This window comes from Dermacentor variabilis, chromosome 4 (genome assembly GCF_050947875.1).
Source record: "Dermacentor variabilis isolate Ectoservices chromosome 4, ASM5094787v1, whole genome shotgun sequence".
In the NCBI taxonomy this organism is placed as follows: domain Eukaryota; kingdom Metazoa; phylum Arthropoda; class Arachnida; order Ixodida; family Ixodidae; genus Dermacentor; species Dermacentor variabilis.
Genome location: NC_134571.1, coordinates 132,424,293 through 132,445,561, shown reverse-complemented (window position 1 = coordinate 132,445,561; position 21,269 = coordinate 132,424,293). Strand labels below are relative to the sequence as shown.

The 21,269-nt window shown below is 46.8% G+C and overlaps 2 protein-coding genes, 1 long non-coding RNA gene and 1 pseudogene across 4 annotated transcripts in view; 2 read left to right on the top strand and 2 right to left on the bottom strand.

The window, feature by feature from the left end:
* The window catches only part of LOC142579793 (uncharacterized), a 54,700-nt gene extending 48,920 nt beyond the window's left edge, over positions 1–5,780 (top strand). The window contains exons 6-7 of one of the 2 annotated variants that reach the window (XM_075690365.1): positions 4,489–4,771; positions 5,540–5,780. In XM_075690365.1, the coding sequence (XP_075546480.1) occupies positions 4,489–4,771; positions 5,540–5,761 (505 nt within the window). In that variant the 3' untranslated portion in view covers positions 5,762–5,780. The remainder of the gene's footprint in view (positions 1–4,488; positions 4,772–5,539) is intronic. The other variant, XM_075690366.1, reaches the window with a different exon arrangement.
* LOC142579795 (uncharacterized) overlaps positions 1–21,269 on the bottom strand; it is a 152,022-nt gene that overhangs the window by 76,330 nt on the left and 54,423 nt on the right. The window contains exon 2 of the long non-coding RNA XR_012827447.1: positions 1,440–1,494. This is a non-coding gene — a long non-coding RNA (uncharacterized LOC142579795). The remainder of the gene's footprint in view (positions 1–1,439; positions 1,495–21,269) is intronic.
* Positions 14,655–14,831, top strand: LOC142580630 (U2 spliceosomal RNA; annotated as a pseudogene).
* LOC142579790 (uncharacterized) lies at positions 16,478–17,676 on the bottom strand. The gene has a single exon (XM_075690361.1). The coding sequence runs from the start codon at positions 17,540–17,542 to the stop codon at positions 16,505–16,507; it is 1,038 nt and encodes a 345-aa protein (XP_075546476.1). The 5' UTR covers positions 17,543–17,676; the 3' UTR covers positions 16,478–16,504.

Below are 21,269 nucleotides of genomic sequence, written 5' to 3'. Positions count from 1 at the left end.
CAAAATTACAATTATTCCCATTTGTACCGTTACTCTAATATAGCACTATTACTACTACTCAAAGCCATAAAGCATTGCATACCACCCTGATCAGTTCTGGTGGTTTCCAACAGCGTCGCTGGTCATCCTACTTCACAGAGGGGAATGACTAATGTTTTTTTCGTCCCTTCGTCTTCTCCCGCATACTGCAGACGCATGTTCTGGTATTAGCTACGAGCTAGGCAAATACGGCGTGGTCGTGAGACTTTCCTCTTCTCTGTCACCACATCTATATCTCACTCTTTTCGGACAGTGTCCTAAGCAAAACGGGTGCTTTTTGCTGGTACGACAAACTACCCGATGCAGATCCTGTTAGATAGTAGGAAGTAGTAGTCTGGCAGCTTCCAGGCGTCTCACAGCGCAGGCCTGACGAGTAGCGTCGCCAGCGGCCCTGCAGGCGTCACAGTTTGTTGGTGCGCGAGTTGAGGCCAACGGCCAATCACCTGCATTAGTCAGCCCCCAGCAAACTATTAGATAACGTTAGCATGGCGTTTACTGTCAGTTTCGCTCACGGCACTGTATACTCAGAGCAGGAACGCTAGTGCATTTGTCAGTGGCGCGCCTACAGTGCTGCTGTGGCAGCAACGGAAGGCTGAGTACTTCTCTGGCTGGACTAGCGAGGTGATCTAGCGTAGTATGGACGGTGTGCTGACTTCGTTTTGTCACTATTGAGGGCACCTCTAACTCGCCGCGCACTAGCCGAGCATGCGCCGTCCAGTGGTGCTGCGCAGCAATGGCGGCGGCGGTATTGTTGTGTCTCAAGCGGCCGTATAATTGTTATCGAAATAAAAGCTATTATCAAAAGCTTTAAACAAGCTATATGAAACAAATGATTGTTAAGGCTATGCATATTTACTGAATGAATCCAGCTCCCTTATGAATGAGGAGCCTCAGAGTGCTAAAGAGTTTTTATGTACGGTGTGTGAATTTCATATCGCATTAGTGTCCTACAGGAAGTTGCGCACATCAAAAAAAAAAAAGAACAGCTTGTTTATTCAACATAAATTTGATGTTTGCCATATCAATTAACTTAAATTACCACTTTGTTATATTTAATTTTCTCCTTTTCTAACTCCTACTTTATTTGATAATTTTTATTGTACTACACGCCTCCCTCCTAATTATTAGCACTATAGCCATTTGGTTCTTCTCGTGACAGAGGCAGAACGCAAAGTACTTGAGAAAAAAAAGCCAGCAAATAAAATTGGGACGGCTCTCCTCACAGTTGGAGATTGCTGCGGTTACAGTAAATAAATTCAGAGCTTGGTAGCATTTATGCTCCCAATACTTGAAAAGTCGAGGGTGGGGCAGCTGGTCACATTAACATGCATACAGTTATCTTTGTTCGTTTTTATAAGGGTGTTGTTTAAGAAGACCCGCTATATTGTAGCAAGGCTTACATATGTCAGACTGGCTCTTGTAGCAATGCTGACCTCAGGGAACGCTCCAGTTTGCCTGAAAGATACAACCAGATTCCATGTATCATGTTACTGCCAGTCGAATTATGGCTGAATAGATTTCACTAACATTTGTATTCACATAAGCCACATAAATCAGAGCACCCAAGAAAGTGCAAAGCTTTTCATATTGAAACATGTCTAGTTTTGTGTGACCGGTCTCTCTGTAACTAGATAGAAGGTTGCTTTATTAAATAATGCAGGGGCGCTATAACGTAAAACTATTCCAAACTTTTCTATTCCAATTCTGCAATCAGCCCACCGCGATTGGTCAAAAACTTTGTTGAACCACCCCCACTTCACCTGTATGTCACGTGACGACACACAAACCACGATAGCTCCCCATCTGATATGACGTGTACGCACTAATTTGCATAATTTGACCGAACAAAACAAAAATAGTTATTTCTGATGTGGCGCCTTTTGTCATTAGCCCTCGGTTATTGGCCAAAATTTTGTGGGCTACACCCACTTCACCTGCCTCTCACGCGGCGTCACAAAACCGTAAAAACTGACCGCGTCAAAGTGACGCGTATGCGTTAAAGATGCATTAATATGCCTCAACAAACTGAATTTTCTTCTGAATAGGCGCAGGCTGCCCCGTTCCTAAAGGAATAAAAGATGGCTGCCCCCGATCGATTCTCGCCCGTGCCGGAGAGCAGGAGTTTATTTGCGTGTAATAACTTTTTTTTGCGTAACCGCGTAACGTTTTCGTGAACTTTCGGCACGTTTACGACCTCGTACTGCCAATTCTTCTTTGCTGAGGATCCGTTTTAGCGTCATTCTTAAACTTCCGTTGCATGCCGCCGCGATTGTCGACGAGCCACCGCAAGTAGGAGAAAGCGGACCAATCGCAGACGCCGGCACCATCCTCTTCATACGGTTATCGATATTCAGTGCAGTGGCTCGGCCCCATCGAATCCCTCTACACTTGAGCATGCTCCTCGCCTCTGGTGAGCCAATTAGAAAAGACAAGCCGCTCAGTGCAGGTAATGTTATTCGTTTTTCAAGCAAACAGAAGTGACCTCCTGTGAACCAGGGGAGCATTTGATTGGTTTGTTCAGAAAACCCTGCGGGTCGCCACCTGATGCTTGCGTCGGCGGTTACGCAAATTTGACGTCAGGAGATTGGATTAAAAGCATATGGGAATAGTTTTACGTTATACGGTCCCAGCACTACGCCTCGCGCATGCGATCGCTCGTTTTGCCAAACCGCCGTCGACTTTCAGCTGTATTACCTTCTTTCTCTTGTGTCCATGTACACTTATTGGCTCATGCTTTTAATAGACCTTGAATTTAAAGACAGTGATCGTGTCGTGCATAATATATTTGCCTCTTTCTGAAAGTCATTATTCACTGATCCACGATGGTGTCCATTACGCCTAGTTGCCCCCACCCAGCTCATTGCTTGATGCCAAGGTTATACTCCGAAAAACTAGACCGTGGAACTTTTGAAGTGACGCTTCACTGTCGGCCTTTGATCCAAATCTTGTGTGTCCATTCAAACATGCTTTACGCCAAAGCCCTCTGTGCCAGCCAGTGGCTGTCGTTTTGTTTTGTGTATCCACGAGATTGCTGTTTCTACGCTTATTTCCGTTGGACAGCTAAAGCCACCAACATATCGCTGTATTTCGGTAGCATAGTTATAGTCGTGCGCGACGATTACCTTGCCTTGCGTCTTGCTCCTCGTCGATCCTCCTGACAACGATGAACAGGATGCCGATACTTGCATTGTGACAATTTCTGTCTTTCGCGACATTGTTACTGAGCTGCAAAAGGACGACTCTTTTCCCCATGTAAATAGTTGTACATACATTTGTGCATTCGGCTTCCTCTTCGTAGCATTATTAATTAGTTCATGAGTAAAATTGAATAGCAGACTTTTTCACAGACTAGGCACACTCGGTGATGCAAAACTGTTCGGGCCGTAAACCTAATGCAGATGGTATGAAGCACTCGTATTTTCCCTGGCTTCACCTAATAGATTCGATTCTCCGAAATCTGGTAGATTGCAGAAACAATTACGTGCCACGTTCAAACATAACTGCAATTACAATTAGGACTGTTTCACGGTAGATAATGGAACTAGCAATTTCTTGAACAATGCGGTAATACACGCGTAATAATTAGGCCATTTTTTGATAATATAGGAACAGTAAAATGTAACCAGCTACCAAAGTTTATGCTTGTTCTTTCCAGCTTTCAACCAGAAAAGAGCGTTATAAAACTTCTATATCTATTTAGCGGTAAATGCGAGAAAAATCGTCATCATTGCAACGCACCTGTTTGAGGTCACAGATCCATTATTTATGCTAAATTGCGTTCACACCATTGCAAAGTGTTGTTCAGGTGCTCCTGCCACATCCAGGAACGAAGTCCAACCCGCCTTTGACAGACATAAACTTTTCCCACTGAGACTCCTTATGCTGAAGCAGTCATAGGTGTATCATATTGTATAAACGAAGTATAAAAATACCTATGAAGAAATGCGATGTATCTCCGTCAATTCATAAAGGTGAAACTCAAATGTACCTTACGCTACCAATTACAACATAATGTTCGCACTACAATAGCGCACATGAAACGCGTGATAGTTCTTTTAGAGCAATAATACAACCGCACGACTGTTCGCCCTTTAAAAACCTCGCTTAACAGCATTACAAATGTATCAGGCAGACTTTGTTCACAATACTTCGCATGTCAAATAACATAATTTATTGTCATCACACTTTGTAAATTGATTTTCGTTTACTCGGTAGTGTTGTAACCTAAATAGTGTATTTTGACAGTAGCATAAAGGTGCGAAAGTAAGTTCTTGATCAGATAGTAAAGGAATGAGTAGTTCACAAGTATTTATGGGATATAGATTGCCTGGGGAGGTGAACATCTTCTAGCAATAAAGGAACACTAATGCGTCACCTAGGCTTTCCTGTGAAAGCGCTGTTTTACGTTACGAGAATTTTATATATTGGCGCTTTTCGGTTTTACTGCAGGTCTCCGATCAATACATCGGTCTACTGGATCCAGTATGAACGTCACCTCGAGTACCTGCATGTGCGGTTGAAATCTTGCACTGGATCTTTTGTGTGGACTATAACAAATAGCATAATAAGCCCCTTTCCAATCATGATGCGTGTTGCCGTCCCTGTAATAGTGACAGGGGGGCTAAAACCAAGGATGGTAAATTTTGATCTAAACAATTTGACAACTACGGTACAGAAAATAGAAAAGTGGAATCACCAAAGATACGAACTGGGCCCGCATAGCCTGCTAAGGGTAAGTGTGTGACGATAACATTGAAAGTGTACATACACTTTACATTACATTATTTTCAAGGGCTATACATTATTTTCAAGGGCAGGCGCCTAGCTTTGCTTAACTATGCTACTACATTTTTCTGATAAATTTCACCTTGTGTCCCGTATATATTCTGCCTTTTGTGGCAGTGGACTGCCTATTTTTTATGCTCATTTCTTTCTGTCTCAAGCATTTTTTACAGGTTATCATTAGTAGTACTGCTAGCGCGTGTCCACCTACTGCAAAAATCTGTCAAATGGTAATTTTCGCAGTAGCGGTGCTCTCAGTAGAAGTATTACAAGGAACTTTTCATTGTGGTACTACAATTAAAGCTTGCCTAGTATAACAGGTAAACAAGGATGATATTGCTACAATGTAATACTGCTATATCTATAAAGAAGATGTCAATGATCAATTTTATGTACTTGTCATCTTACGACACTTTCTTATACTGTTTCTTTTTTTTTGGGGGGGGGGAAATCTACGCTATACAGAATCAATGGACAATTTCCTTCACCTACATTGAAGTTTACTCCTGCATATATAGATGTCATATTTTTTGACTTCATAACCAGACTATCTCTGTATTGAGCTTTTACATGAGGAGAAGCCCTTGCGTTATGTTTGATTCAGGACTTGTCATTCTTAGCAGTAGGTTTTTATTTCATAAAGAACCTAAACTTTTTTAGGTCAGTAGTGCATCTATAGGCTGATAAATGACGAAATGTTTAAAATTTTTATTTCTAGACATGCACGTTCATAGCCAAGGTAGGTTTCCACGGTTATATGGAATATTCCGACAAGCTACCTGGCGAACGGATCGAAACGCCGCACGCTGTGGGTGTGGGAGTGCTCAAGGACAAAGAGAAAGGACTCGAGAGCCAGGACGACGACGAAACCTTGACGTATAATGTTACAGGATTCTATCAAGAGAGCATATACTGTTTTGATGGCAACAGTAATAAATGAAACTTCCAGATTTCGCGGAACTCACCAAAGCATTTTCTCACGAGAAATCCGTTTTAGGTGCTCATCGTTTGCGCCTAGATAACTAGGTGAATAATGTATACATTCGTAATATGTGATAACTAGGCATAATACTGCGCAGCTTTGGCTGTTCTACAAAAGGGGGCATGTACTAAAATAGCTAGATAGATGTCAGGAGCGGGACGTACCGTGGAATGACGTGCTTTAAAGTCTGTATGGAAAAGTGCGACCGAAATTCGCAAAGCCTCACCAATGCCGAACTAACTGCCTAGACCGTATAACGAGGAAACCGTGAGGCCAATCGATTGGCCAAACGAAACCTGGAAACGTATTAATAAAGAAAACTGCCGAACAAGCAAAGCTTCACTTACTCGCCAAGAGAGCGGTCGCTGTCGTGACACTGTAAACAAAAGTTCGAGGTTCGAAACACGGTCATACTGCAATTTGTAGGCTTCGTTATTTTTTCCGAAGTCACCGCACCGTACATTCAGCTTTCCTCCCGAAAGAAGTCGTATAGGGCGCTAGCCTGACGGTGAGTCGTCTGATATGTGCTTTCAGTGCTTTGCTTTCGCTGCGCCGATGTTTCCAGTTCCTACGAAGTAGTTTGAAGATAACAACAAAAACTATTATATCTTGCTACGCGAGCCGCAGCAAAGAGCCACTGTTTCGTGTGTGCGACCAGGTCACTTGGCTTTTGCTCTAGCATACACCTATTTCTGTTTAGCACTGATGAGGCCAGTTGCTTTAATGAGAAGAGTTAGCACGCGGTTCCCCTTCTCGGAAAAGCAGAGTAGTCATTAATGTCTGAGAAACATGGAATTGTCAGACATTTGTCACAATAAATGTGCGATTGTCCCACGTGGAATGTGCAGTTATTGAAGGCTGTACAAAAGAAATTTTCGACTTTGAACTGCTTGCGTTAGTCCCTGAACTATCATAATCATAATAATCATCATCATCAGCCTGGTTACGCCCACTGCAGGGCAAAGGCCTCTCCCATACTTCTCCAACTACCCCGGTCATGTACTAATTGTGGCCATGTTGTCCCTGCAAACTTCTTAATCTCATCCGCCCACCTAACTTTCAGCCGCCCTCTGTTACGCTTCCCTTCCCTTGAATCTATTCTGTAACTCTTAATGACCATCGGTTATCTTCCCTCCTCATTACGTGTCCTGCCCATGCCCATTTCTTTTTCTTGATTTCAACTAAGATGTCATTAACTCGCGTTTGTTCCCTCACCCAATCTGCTCTTTTCTTATCCCTTAACGTTACACCTATCATTCTTCTTTCCATAGCTCGTTGTGTCGTCCTCAATTTGAGTAGAACCCTTTTCGTAAGCCTCCAGGTTTCTGCCCCGTAGGTGAGTACTGGTAAGACACAGCTATTATATACTTTTCTCTTGAGGGATAACGGCAACCTGCTGTTCATGATTTGGGAATGCCTGCCAAACGCACCCCAGCCTATTCTTATTCTTCTGAATATTTCAGTCTCATGATCCCGATCCCCAGTCACTACTTGTCCTAAGTAGATGTATTTCCTTACCACTTCCAGTGCCTCACTCTCTATCGTAAACTGCTGTTCTCTTCCGAGACTGTTAAACATTACTTTAGTTTTCTGCAGATTAAATTTTATACCCACCCTTCGGCTTTGCCTCTCCAAGTCAGTGAACTATAAGGATGCTTAAAGGGCGAGTCGCTGGTGAGCACCATTGTTAGGTTCGGGAAATTACAGCGAGTTGAATGACATTGGGCTGTTGCTATAGTGCTCTAACTTGTGTTAGCGACACTTGTAAAAATGCGCAGCGAAGCCTACAGCAGACAAAAGCATAAGGATCATGCGATAGCCACATATATTGCGCCACTTATATAACCGCAATTTCTAAAATCTAAGCCTTCATCTCTGAGCCGGCCATCCATGTTCTGAAACTATGAAAATAGTAAAATTTCGTGGATTGCAAGCCGACTATAGTTAATATGAAAACTACAATAGCCATGAAAACGAAATGATAGTTATTGACAATGTGCACTGGTAACCACAAATTTGGCCGGCCTTACCGCAAGAAGCCGCGTGATCGGCGCTAACTGCCTTGCTGAAGACCAACATAGAAAAAAAAGACGGGGACTTCGCCCTCACTGGGCGCATTCAATGTTGTCAAAACGGCCTACCATGCTACTGTACACTATCGGTGCTAGTATTGGCTACATCGCGCGTTTTTTTTTGTGCGTGGCTTGCGGCATGTCATGTTTCTCCGCTAATGGATCTGGAGGACAAGCCCACCGCTGTCCACCAGTTATTGGATTTTGCCATTGAGTGCGGGAGTTGGCCGACGTTGCGGAGGATATTGACATGAAAACTGCAGGTTTATTTACATTATTTACAGTAAAACATGACGTAATTAAAAGTCATAAAGTCATCAATGGTCGGCAGCAAATCGGACGCTGCGGCCCGTGGCAAGAAGCGTGACAGAGATGAATGAAGGCAGGAATGCTTCTCTCGGCTCCCTGTCACTCGCTTTTAACCCCTTCGATGTCTAGGGGTCTCGTCATTTCTGTGGCCAATCGTCGATCCCGCTCAGGTGTCGTCATTTTGCTCCAATGGCAGGCGCCCGTGCAAGTGCCATTACAATCGGCGGTGCGGTTTGCTCCAAGGGCTCCACTGTAGGAAGGGTGACTTGCCACCGGCTTTGCCTCATGGCTTGCAAGTGCCGTCACAATCGCCGGATGGGTGTTGGTTTCAAGCGACCTTTCAGAGCTGCAAAACAACTTCACTCGGGACGCAGATTACCTGGAACCGTGCCAGGCTCCCGTTGCACTTTTGGGAAGAGTCAAGTAGTGGGACAATAGCTCCATGTGCGGCGCACGAGCTGGGGGTCGCCAACTTGTCTGGAGGTGCTGCGCCTCGGGAACGTGTTAGACGCACTTCTGCGCACCTTAATTGGATGCAACGGCGATTGGATGCGGTCTGGGGAACTCGAGTGATGCCAGGGAAAAGGTCCGTATCTAACACCGTATAGACTCGTGTAAGGGTCGCACGTGTGCAAGGGCCGCACCCACCACTTGGCAGCACAAAACTTGGCAGACAGATTCCAACGGAGAAACGAAGGCGTTCTGTGCCTCGATTCCGCGCGCGCGGCGGTGCATTTTCTCGCGCTGCATATTTCTGGATGCCGCCACTAGATGGCGAGAGCTGTGCGTCGACCTTAAAACTCCTCAAACTTCATAATGTAGCGACACACTTTGAAGAATGCCGCCTCCTTCTCGCGTGCGCTGGCCGAGGCCAACGCCGCGTTGCTATTGGCGTAAAGTCATCATGTGGGTCTTCGCGCCGGCTTCGTTTGTTTGCAGTGACTCTCCAACGCCATTTTCGCTTGAGAAGCGTCTACCGACTGGCGAGGAGCACACATTTATTCCCTTGCTATTCCGTGTTGGTCTGCTTTGCGAACTCTTTGAGCTAAGTTTGGTGGCAAGTGCGACGTTGCTTCACGATATTTTCCATCATCACGACCTGCTGCACCTTCATATGTCAAAATAGTTTCATTAAAGACAAAGGCATGAAACTCGTCTCGATACCGTCCGGTAAACGCGCCGGGTGAAGGAAGGCATGGATCGATCGAATTTAGAGGGAGAACTTTTGCACAGTTAGCATGTTGGCGCGACTTGTCTGCACTCTTTAACGAGATTCCTACGCAACTTATACTTTGTTTATATAAGCATTACGTCGTAGTATTTGGTGCGCCTAATTGTTTTGTTCGCCAACAGACATGAATTCAAGGGCAAGTGAGGCTGTGTGCGAAAACGTGATCACAAAGGTTTTGAGATTCAAGCCTGTCCTTTTGACAAAATTTGAGGTTCGAGCGCAAAAACCATTTTAGAAAGCAAATCTCTGCCTTTTGTGGTTACTTACTAATCTGCTTTAGAGCAAATAGCTTTGTTTGCCTTTTTTGTTCGTGTTCGTCGCTGGCAGCCGCCCGATAACTTTGCGATACGAAGAAGAAGCGTGCGTGCTCTCCCGAAACCGAGTTACGGGGCACGTTCGTCGCTCGACGACAGCATCGTAGATCTTTGTGAAGTATATGTGCTAATTCGCGTGAACATTAAAGTACGTGAAGGAATGGTTAAGTTCGAGCACTCGTAATGAAAACGTGCGGTCCCCCGCTCGTTCACTGGCTCGTCTATCGTCGTTTGCTCGTTCGTTCAACAATTAGTTCCTATGGCTACTACGTCCCTCAGATGCACTTGGCGTAGGCCACTTAGGCTGGTGCGCTTAATTACGTAACCAGGCAACAAATGGTTCCTAGATATTAACGACTGCATCGTCTCACTTACCCATTTTCGGCCGCATCATACCGCGGCAATTCTTTGCGCATTCATCACTTTACTAAATTCATATCTCGCAAAGGTTATTTCGGAGCAAGTGCAACCGTCCCCAATGCATGCACGTTAGTGAACTCGGTTCGCCACAAGTACGTCACTTCGTAAACGGAGGAGTTAACCCACAATGAAATGTTATTTCTGATGAACCATTAACCTAAAAAAATTATTTACTCATCGTAATCTCGCTATGCTCTTGTTTGAGCCTGTATGAAGCGTTGTTACCGCGTTCCCGCTTCGCGAACAAATAGTGTAACACTGGTTTCAGTTTCTAAATATGCAGAGTACAGACTCAATGATCGACCACGTGTACTTATGTTGACTTTGAGACACGAGAAGCACCAGCGCCTACTCCGCGCATTTGTGCGTACGTATAAGTTTGGGAAACTCGCAAGTTGGTGGCACTGTACCTTTTTACTCTCTATCGAAGCTTCAGACCAGCGATAGTGCCCTTTGCTAGCCTCTGTGCGTCATAGCTGATATGCGTCTCGAATTCACATGGTAAGGACAGCGCGGTGTATTTAGGTTGATGAGCGCTTGCTGAAGGCCAGTATATGCACACTCGATTGTAAACATGTTATTTACAACCATTCGCAACAAGATCTTGCGACACGCGCTTGACAAACGTTGCCTACCTAACTGCAGCACACGCGATACATTCCATCATGGTGCGGCGTTAACGCTTACTTAGATTCTTTTTTTAAAATAGTTATAAACACAGGATATAGGATGCAGTCGCTGAATTTGTGTAACCCTGCGTATAGAAATTTTATAATGTACACAAATTTCCTCGGAGCTAGAAAGACAACGTAAACGCTTAAAGCGCACCGCCTTACCATGCGTGTACTGACTCTGCGAAAGATCGCCTGCTAAGCTCAAGCGTTGTAGGTGGTGCCACGGTCTAGGAGGGAGCAAGAGAGGAGAAACGAGGCGGAATGGAGGTGAAGGAGGAGAGTGTCGTTACTTTACAAAGCTTCAGGGGTTTTAGTTGACCTCTGATGCAACGGTAAATCGGGGTTGTGCGATGCGCACAAGTCGACGCCTGCGTCGGCACCATAATGACCAAGAGGTTCGTTCCCTTGTAAAGGCCGCGCCTCGTCAGAATTGTGAAAAAGAAATTAGGCTCTTACACACGTCTATAGGGTAATTTGAGCACCTGATAACGAAATCGTCGAGTCTTAGCGGCACTCAGACTCCTATTCAGATAACAAATAAAAAAAATGGAACGGCCTGAATTTTAAGAAATACGGTATCAGAACTGAAAAAATATCAACACTAGACGTTAAATGAGCGGCGATGCCACTGCCTTTTAAATGTAGCTCAGTCATCGCGGATTAACACAAAGTCACTTTGGTGCGGTAGAAACACCTGCAGTAGTGAACTAACCGCGAGTATTTCGGTTTTCCCATAACATTCGCCAGCAATACTCCGTTCGGAAAGCTTTCGCTGTTGGCTCTCTTTTTCTTTGTTGTTTGGGAGGATCTGCCCCAAAGCGTAAAAAAAAAATCCTAAATGAAAGCTTCCGGCTCTACATCGTTAAAGAACTGCAGCCGTTTTTTCGCAGGCTTGTCCATCTCTCGACAGCCGTAGTTTTCAGGCAGATCTTGTTAAATGTTTACAATGCCAATCAGGCGCCCTGTGGGTCAGCTGGAATGTGAACAGTCACTAAAGTGAATAGTTAACGGAACAAATAGATTAGTGGGCCACTATAATGCTCTAGCGCGCACAGGCATAATGAAACCTTTTCACTATACATCGCTCTTGTTGCACATAGCGTATGTATTTTATTGAATTCCAAGACAGGCGATAACAGATGGCAAGCAGTCAACACTCTCGATTCTTCAACGCCGTGAGAGCAAACGGACCGAGACAATTTGACAGGACAGAATGGTTTTACTTTCTGCCACTCTTACTATTGGAACAGGCACGAAGGAAGTTATTTACTACAGGTAGCGGAAATTCTCTAGTACAGTGACTTAGGTGATCTTCCGCCAAAGACGCGCCAATAGAAACTTTAGCACGTGCCAAAGACGTAACTCAGATTCTGAGAATCAGAGCAGAGTAGCAGAAGGAAGGGTAGGCAACTGGTTACAAGCCACTTCTCTGGCCCGTATTATCTTTTTTCGCCTACCTGGACCGGAAACAACGTAGGGCATTCTTGCACACTACATATTCTTCTCTGTTCTAGGCACCATACCATGATGGAAAAATGTATTTTAAGTGAGGCCAAGGTTTACAGCTTTGCCAAGTTTAGCATCATTCTTTACGAGCTCCGTAATGACGACGATGATGATGATGATAAATGATTATGTTGGAAATCTGTTATCGGCAATCAAAAATCGCTGCTGCCACCTGCTCGACGGCTCTTCGAGCCCACAAAAGTCGCAATAATACTACGGCGTAAACTGCAGCGTAATACAAAGATGGCGTGCATGTGTCAATGTTACAAATTTATTCTAACTCACTAGCTTGTTTGCGCTTCGAATGATAGCAACGGTAAACAGCTTATTCTTTATGATCGTCAAACCTGAATAGTGCACATTTTATGGTGGCAGGTTACAACCCAGAGACAGTTCCAACATTGTCGCACTGGATGGGATTACAAGTTTCACATCGTCTTGAGTGAAGATTCCACTTAATATCAATGGAATTCTGCCCTGCATGTCTTTCATTGAAAATGTACCATATCGAAAGAAAGAGAAAACAATCTGCTGTGTGTAATTATGTGCAGTTGCAACATGTAAACGCGGTGTCGTATACAGGTGTGCCTGAACTCTACGTAAACACTGCTTAACACGGCCCAATGCTGCTTTTGAGCACGTGTCTAAGAAATTCTCCCGCGCGCCCTAATTTACCCAACCACATTTAAGATTGCAGGCATATCAGCCTCAATGTTCCCATCATTTTTTAAAACTTGGTGGCATTTATTATGCCAGCACACCGTTGTCGTAATACATACTTATAACACTCAATAGCACATTTTGCTTCGGTGGCTGTGTAATCTAAAAGCATTCGATTGTGCCTGCCACTAAATAAAAAAATTAACCCTGAATGATACTTAACACAAGATGCCTGGTTTTATGCAGGGAATACACTCTGCAAACCAACTGCAGTCTTAAAAACAAGGTGTTTAAAGAGAGAACGTAATTTGCAGTAATTATGTGGAGTGTTCAACAGGTGACATATTGTAGGCAGGGGGTTTGTCAATCCCTCTTTGCACACCGAGTTCACTGTGGCGTAGCGGTCACATAAGACGTGACCGAACGTTTCCGTGACGTTCGTCGGAGTTTAGTAAACTGATTACGCACCAGACCATTTTCAGAGATAAAGTTTCTTGGACCATGACACCACACGTCGAGGCTCACAAAGCAACGCAGCGATTGCTACGATTCATGAAATCGACTGGCCTCGGACCAATTCCAGGCGTGAAACAACGGGCAACTACACCTGTTCACACTGAGAGCACCCATTTTGCTCCCTCTACTTTCTTTCTTCCCATCCCTTCAACCTCTTTCCCCGCTTACGGCAGCAAACCGGACGTGCGTCTGGTTCACCTCTCTTAATTTCCTTTGTTCTTTTCCGCCTACTTCTGTAGGGATGTGTTTCTGGGACAACGCTTCCTTGCGTCGATTTGAACATCATTCAGGAAGGTCAATATGTTTCATGAAGCGTTGATTTTGTCTTCGTTGTGGCACTCTGTTTCGTTATTCTTCAAGTCACGAGAAACGATACTTAAAGCGTTGTGCTTTCTTTCACTAGCGTAAAGCCCCATATTGAACTAAACTAAACTGAACAAGTAAATTTTAACGTGAAACATTCTTTATCTCATTCTTCGCATTTTGCAGAATATGGAAAGATTGCTGCCTCCATCTCGCTTTATTAAAAATTAAATGCCATCCCGGTCTGTGAAGGTGGATGACCAGCAAAGCTGTGTATGTGGGTCCCTGAATAGCAATTGTCATTTGCCACGCGTCGTACGCCGTATGCAAGTAAATCAAAGGCGAGCCTCGCGACTAGTTGCTTCTCACAGATGCTGAGCCTCGGAAGATGATGAGGCACTGGGGGCACACACACCGATGTATTCTTCCAAAACGCAGCACAACACCTTTTACTAACGAATGGTGGCACGTAGAGCAGACACACCCCTCACCGCACTCCGATGGCACACACTGATTCACCATATCCAAGGCGACCATGCGTTGGTCGACGTCCCGCAGTGCAACAATGGTTATGAGGTCACTCTAAAACCACAAGCAGCCACACACAATACAGGCTACACAAAATTGGTTCCCCAGAAAGTCCCACTGAAACCTGGCGGTTGCTTCGGTGAAACGTTCCAAGTTTGCGGGATCAGAGCCGCATGGACGGTTGGCTTTTCTTCCCGCCTTGCGGTCCTTGCGGGAAGCACGCTTACGGAACCGCCACCACGGGAAAGCGAAAGGAAAGGGAAGGAGATACGCAAGCGCTTGGAACGCCGACAAAGAGAGGGCGGTGCGAACGTAGACATGGCCGACGCGGTTCAAAGTCTAGTATCTGTTCTGATCAGATTAATATCTGACACGGGTAGTTTTTGAACCCAAATTATTAAACTTATTTCTGCAAGTTGGTGGAGTGCTTAAATCCTGCTTCACCTCCGCCGCGGGTTCGCCTGGTATTGCTGTATCTTCTAGAGCACGCTAACGGCGGGATATTCACGTACGGGGAGAAATTATCCACCCACACGGCTCGGTAGAAGCACGCAATTTTTCCAAAACCTAGCCATATTCAGCTTTGCTGTAGAAGAATATAATATATGATCGAACCTCGACCGCCGAGCATAGCAGCCCAGTGTTCTAACGATTAGGCCAGGACAAGTCTTCTTTTTTTTCCTTTATTGCGTAGAAATATGAGTAATGCCATGCGAGCTTTTTGTACGTTAAGACGCGCAATAGGCAAACGCACTTACGCTGCACAGTCAAATTATAGTTCAAAAATCAAGTAAACACAGAAGCGGCCACATGCGAAATGCACTCCGGAAATGGAAGATTCAAAGCGCAATACGCACTAGAGCAGCCTCTACTCCTAAGATAGACTTTCTCGAGTGTGGTCTCTCACCATGTCTGTTGATCCTGCTTATTCTGCTTGATGAATAAAGTTCTTATATCACAAACAAATAATACGGCGTATCATTTATTGTCTTTTTTTAACTAAGGCCACCGGATACCGCGAGGTGTGGTAGGACGTTCCTTTTTTTCGTAGTTCCTTAAAACGTCTCAAAAATTGAAAATATGACAAAATTCATTTAACGATGGCTGTGGACGATAATGCGATTAACATTCAAGCAATGTAGCGATACATGCTATTGCTTAGGTCGCAATTGTTTAACCTATCTGGTGGTCATTCTGAGACTTCCGATACTTCGGCTATATGTGGCACCCAGTCCCTCCGGTACCAATGTAGCTAGGTATGGCACTTGTTTGTCAAGGTGGCCCATGAGAATGACAGCATGAAGATCACTGTATGACGGCAACGCACTGACAACGACGGCATGCCGAAGAAAGAATGGCACCGATCCCTATTGCAAAAACCAGCGCCACTGGGACCCAGTGCGCCGGATTATGGGCCCAGTGCAGCGCGCTGGACGCTGGGACGCTGGGCAGGCGCTGGGAAGGCGCGGCGTACTGGGAGGCACTGGCTACTCGTGCGAAAAACAGCTCTAGCGCGTTATTTATGCGGTGCCTGGACACCGTATATATTTTTTTGAATACAGAAAGCGAGAAAGAGCGCTTTATAGCAATAAGAAAAAGAAAAAAAAACGTAAAAAATAATACTGCTCCGACAAGGATTCTAACGTCCGACCTGCAGATACCAATCTCGTCACTTTACCACTACGCCACACCACCAGACTGAAATGCGCGGATAATTTGGCCTGTCAAAGCCGCGAAGCAGTTTGTTCCGCAGAGCTACGTCTCGTACAGACATGGTTGATGCGCTATCGCCCAGCAACTAATACTCACGTCTGTACCAGAAAGAAAAAGTTGCTGTCCGTATTCAGCAGTATGCTTGGAAGTGCCACGCCATCGATTTTCACTTGCGATTGCTATTTTAATTTCGAAAAGAAGTCCTAAATGAACCGCCGACCCGGGATGGTGTATGGCCTGTTACTGCCGATTTCGATAGCCATTTCTTGTTCTTTACGCAAAGGATATGCACCGTTTCCTTAGTTCAGTGATGCCTTTCAGTCAACACGCATGTCTAGTCATAGATCTTCGTCAGAGTGACTGACTGAAAAACTTTATTGTTTGAAGTGTTTACAGGGAGCGTGTGGAGCAGTCCCTAAGGGGCCGTTCCTTATAGAAACTAGGTGGGCACCTCATTACAGGAACCCATTGGCTGTAGCCGCGGCTCGGGCACGGCCGACCAGGGCCTTCTGGCTCGCCAGGTCGGAGCAGCCGAGCAGGGCCGCCTCCCAGTCCTCCCGGGTAGGGTTGGGTATAGGGGGAAGGTGAGGGGTTGATTGGCATGCCCACACCATGTGGAAAATGTCCGAAGATTTTTCCTCACAGTGCGGGCACTTCCCTGTGCACGCAGGGTCGAAATGTTTTTGGATTGCCGGGCACAACAGTGTTTTAGTATAGAGGCGAAGGAGTAAACGCTCATCCGCCTTCGTGAGGCCCTTACAGGGCTTAGGAAAGATTGCATGGCCATATTGGTAGTGTTGGGTGATTTCCTTGAAGGTAAATACCGGATTGGGGTCGGAGTCCGCAGCGACGGGAGGCGAAGGCGATGCCCGGAGAGTGAGCGCGCGGGCAGCGGCGTCGGCCGCTTCGTTGCCCTCGAGACCCTCGTGCGCGGGAGTCCATACTATCGTGCGGGGCGCGGGGACCCCGAGATAATTGCTGCCTTGAAGTAAGCGGTACGCCAAATAGGGGATAAAGCCCCCTTCAATGTTCCTGCAGGCCCCTCGTGAGTCGCTAATAATGACCCGCGAGTCCTGATCTGCGGCGGCGAGCGCGATGGCCACCTCTTCCGCATGTGTTATGTCTTGTGCTTTGAACGTAAGGCCGTTCACCGCGGTGTTTTGGTGGACGACTGCGGCCGTAAACCAACCCCCATGGTGTGGGCCGGAGGCGTCCACGTAGAATACTCCGTGCTTGTTCCCATAGTGACGTGCCAACGCTTCCGCGCGCGCGAGGCGCCGGCCACTATGGTCGTCTCGTGTCATGTTGGCCGGAAGAGGGCACACGTGCAGGGCGTATCTCCAGATTTCCGGGATGCGCACGCGCTCCTCCGTCAGTGTTGGATGGTGGATGTGTAGTCGGGCAAGAAGGCGGCGACCCGACGGCGTCTTTGAGAGTCTTGTGTAGTGGTTTGTCAAGTGTGCTTCTCGGAGTTCCGCGAAGGTGTTGACCATTCCCAGGCCGAGGAGGCGCTGGTTGGATGTGTTGATCGGGAGGTCGAGAGCACGCTTGTAAATTTTACGGAGAATCACCTCGAGGGCGTTCTCGTCACACCTGCGAAGGTGGAGGTAAGGAGTCGAGTACAACACTCGACTAGTTACGAATGCATGCGCCAGCCGCAAAGCGTCTTTGCACCGTAACCCCCCGCGTTTATTGGAAACCCGGCGAACCATGCGGCCCACCTGGTCCCCCACCTTGCGCAGTTTGGCCAGTGTTGTGTCGACTCGGCGGTGTTTATGAATAAAGAGACCCAGTACTCTGATCTGATCGTATTCTGTGATGGGTCCATTTGGTAGGGACAGTTCGATTTTGGTAGTGCACTTCGGCGAGGGGCGAATGTGCACAAATTGCGATTTGGCCGGGGAGCATTGAAGGCCGCAGCGGCGGGCGTAGGCATCCACGATCTCCGCCGCTTGCTGCAGGTTGGCTTCAATGTCTCCTACCGATCCATGTTTAGCCCAGATGGTGATGTCGTCGGCATACAGCGCGTGCTGTATGCCTTCTACATTCTCCAGCTGAGCCGGAAGTTTCAGCATTGCCAAATTGAATAGTAGGGGTGAGAGGACCGCGCCCTGCGGGGTACCTCTGGTGCCTAATTGGTAGGGGCCGTGTTCTTCATCTTGTATCCGGATGTACGATTGCCGGTCGGAGAGAAATTGTTTAACGTACTGAAACGTGTTGTGTCCACAGTTGGTTTGGGAGAGGTGTGTCAGAATTATGTCGTGTGTGACATTGTCGAAAGCCCCCTTCAAATCGAGGGCGAGTACTGCCTTGTCATTGAGGGGGTATTCGACGGGATTTAGAATTTCGCGGTCTAGTTGAAGCAGAACATCTTGCGCGGACCGGTGCGGGCGGAACCCGAACATGGTGTCTGCGAAAACGTTTTGGTTTTCCAGATACTCGGACAGCCTATCTCGCACCATAGTCTCCATCAGCTTTCCCGCACAAGACGTGAGGGAGATTGGGCGGAGGTTGTCCGTGGTTATGGCTTTGCCGGCTTTCGGAATGAAAGTGACCAGGGCGGTCTTCCATTCGATTGGGAGGATTGCCTCACCGAGCCAGATTGAGTTTATGTATGCGAGGAGCGCCTCGTAGGCCGGGTCGGGAAGGTTGGCAAGTAGTCTCACTGTTATTTTGTCTCTTCCCGGCGCCGTTCCTCGCTTCATTTTAGTGAGGGCCGCCTTCAGGTCGTGGAGCTGGAACGGTTGGTCCAGCTCCGCGTTCTCGGAACCTGCATACGAGTACGCTGGCCCTCGGGGGTCCTGTTGTATACAAAGGTATTGATCGCGTAGTTTGCATGCTAATTTCGAGATGTCTCCGTCGAAGCTATGGATAGCCCGTTGGAGATGTTTTTGTGTCTCGGCTCAGGTTTGAGTCGGATCGATCAAGGCGCGAAAGAGACGCCAGGTGCTCCGGCTAGACATTTGTCTAGCGGCCGTGTTGCATCGGTCCACCCAATTCGAGTCGGCGAGCTGGGCCGCGTACTCTGCCGCTCGTTGGGTGAGCTCGGCGATGCGAATTTTGAGCCTCCGATTGTGTTTTTGGCGGCGCCACCTACGGACGAGGCTGTGCCGCGCCTCCCATAGGTGCAGGAGGTGGTTGTCGACCTCCGGCATGGCCTCCGATAGTTGAACTTGAGTTTCCGCCGAACGAAGGTGCGCAACCAATTCTTGCGACCACGCGTGGTAACCTTGTTCGTGGATAGGGATCTTCGTCAGAGAAGCGCGGGCTAGTGCTGGGAGCCTTCGGCGATAGCACACATACCTGTGTTTATGACGCGTCACATCTGCGGTCACCGCTTCTTGTGCTGGCACTGTAGACATGAAAAAGTCGTTTATTTAAGAACATCGATGCGAAAGCTGAAATACAGAGTGATTTATCGGTGTTAGATTTCTTGATTCCTGCGCCCAGACACGCCAAGAGGACGGACTCGGCGGATTCGCTAGGCCTAAGCTTCGGTGGGGAGCGATCTTGGCGCGGGTAGTTAAAATAGCAATCGCAAGCGAAAATCGATGGTGTGGCACTTCCAAGCATACAGCTGAATACGGACAGCAACTTTTTATTTCTGGTACAGGCGTGAGTTCTAGTTGCTGGGCGATAGCGCATCAACCACGTATGTACGAGACGTATCTCTGCGAAACAAACTGCTTCTCGGCTTTGACAAGGCAAATTATCCGCGTATTTCCCGCTGATGGCGCGGCGTAGTGGTAAAATGACGGGCGTGGGATCTGTAGGTGGGACGTTCGAATCCTTGTCGGAGCAGTGTTTTTCTTATTTTTATTGCACTAAAGCGCTCTTTCTTGCTTTCTGTATGCAAAAAATATATACGGTGTCCAGGCACCGTATATTTAACGCGCTAGAGCTGTTTTTCGCACGAGTAGCCAGTGCCTCCCAGTACGCCGCGCCTTCCCAGCGCCCCAGCGTCCAGTGCGCTGTACTGGGCCCATAATCCGGCGCACTGGGTCCCAGTGGCGCTGGTTTTTGCAATAGGGATGGAACGACAAAGGGGGCATGACAACGGCAGCATGAGGATATTGACATGACGACTTTTAAATAATGACGGTGGTATAATGAAGACAGCGTGACGAAAATGGCGTGAAGACGAGATGGCGTCGAATTTATGACGACGGCAAGATGATGAACTCAAATGACAATGGCGGCATGGAAACAAATCCACGACAGGAAATCTCTGAGTAGGACGTAATAATTTCAAAGGCATTATAACGGCGCGATATTCACGGTTTAACAAGGGCAGCATAAGAACGCTACAATTACTGAGACGGAACTTCGTGAATGGACGACGTCGGCAGGATCACAATAGACTATTCTTCTGAAGTAATGACACTGGTAGAACGACAGTATGGTGACGACAGCATGAGTACAATAGTATGACAACGACTCTTTGAGGACGACGACGTGACGACAACGGCATAACATGTAGGGATGACGAAGTTAGAATCATGTTGATACGACGAGCATGATGGCAGAGCGACGACGGCGTGACAACGAATGCATGACGTTATGGCGACTACGCAGTGACAACGATGGCATGACAATGGTATGAATAAAATGGGATGACGAAAATAGCGGGTCAACCACTGTGCCACAAGACTAATACGGCGATGATAGAAACAATGATGGTATGGAAATGAATGCTTAACGACTGTATTACGAGAATGGCGGCCATGACTGCATGATTGCGAGGGTATGACAGTGCACGTACGACAGGGACTCTCTGATGATGACGCGATGGTGACGATGGCATGAAGATGGCGGCATAATGCAGATTACTTGACGAAAGGATGATTACGCTGGAATTAGGGAGAAGGAATAACGTCGCCTCAACGACAATGGTATGATGACACTCAGTTGAGGTTTGTGCAATGGTGATAGTAACACGATGGCAAGGATTGCATGACGACAATGACGTGAGAATGACTGTACAATGAGGAGGGGTCGACGAAATTATAATGAGAGTTGTACAACCACAAAGTTATCACGATGACGGTGAGACAGTGAATGTATGACGGTGACGGCACAACGACTGTATGACGACGACCGAATGCCGGCGACGACATGAAAAAGGTCTGTGGACAATAGCATGAGAAGGACTGCGTGACGAAGAAGTTACTGCGATTATTACATCGTGAAGGCGGTAGGTGACGATAGCTTGACGATGAT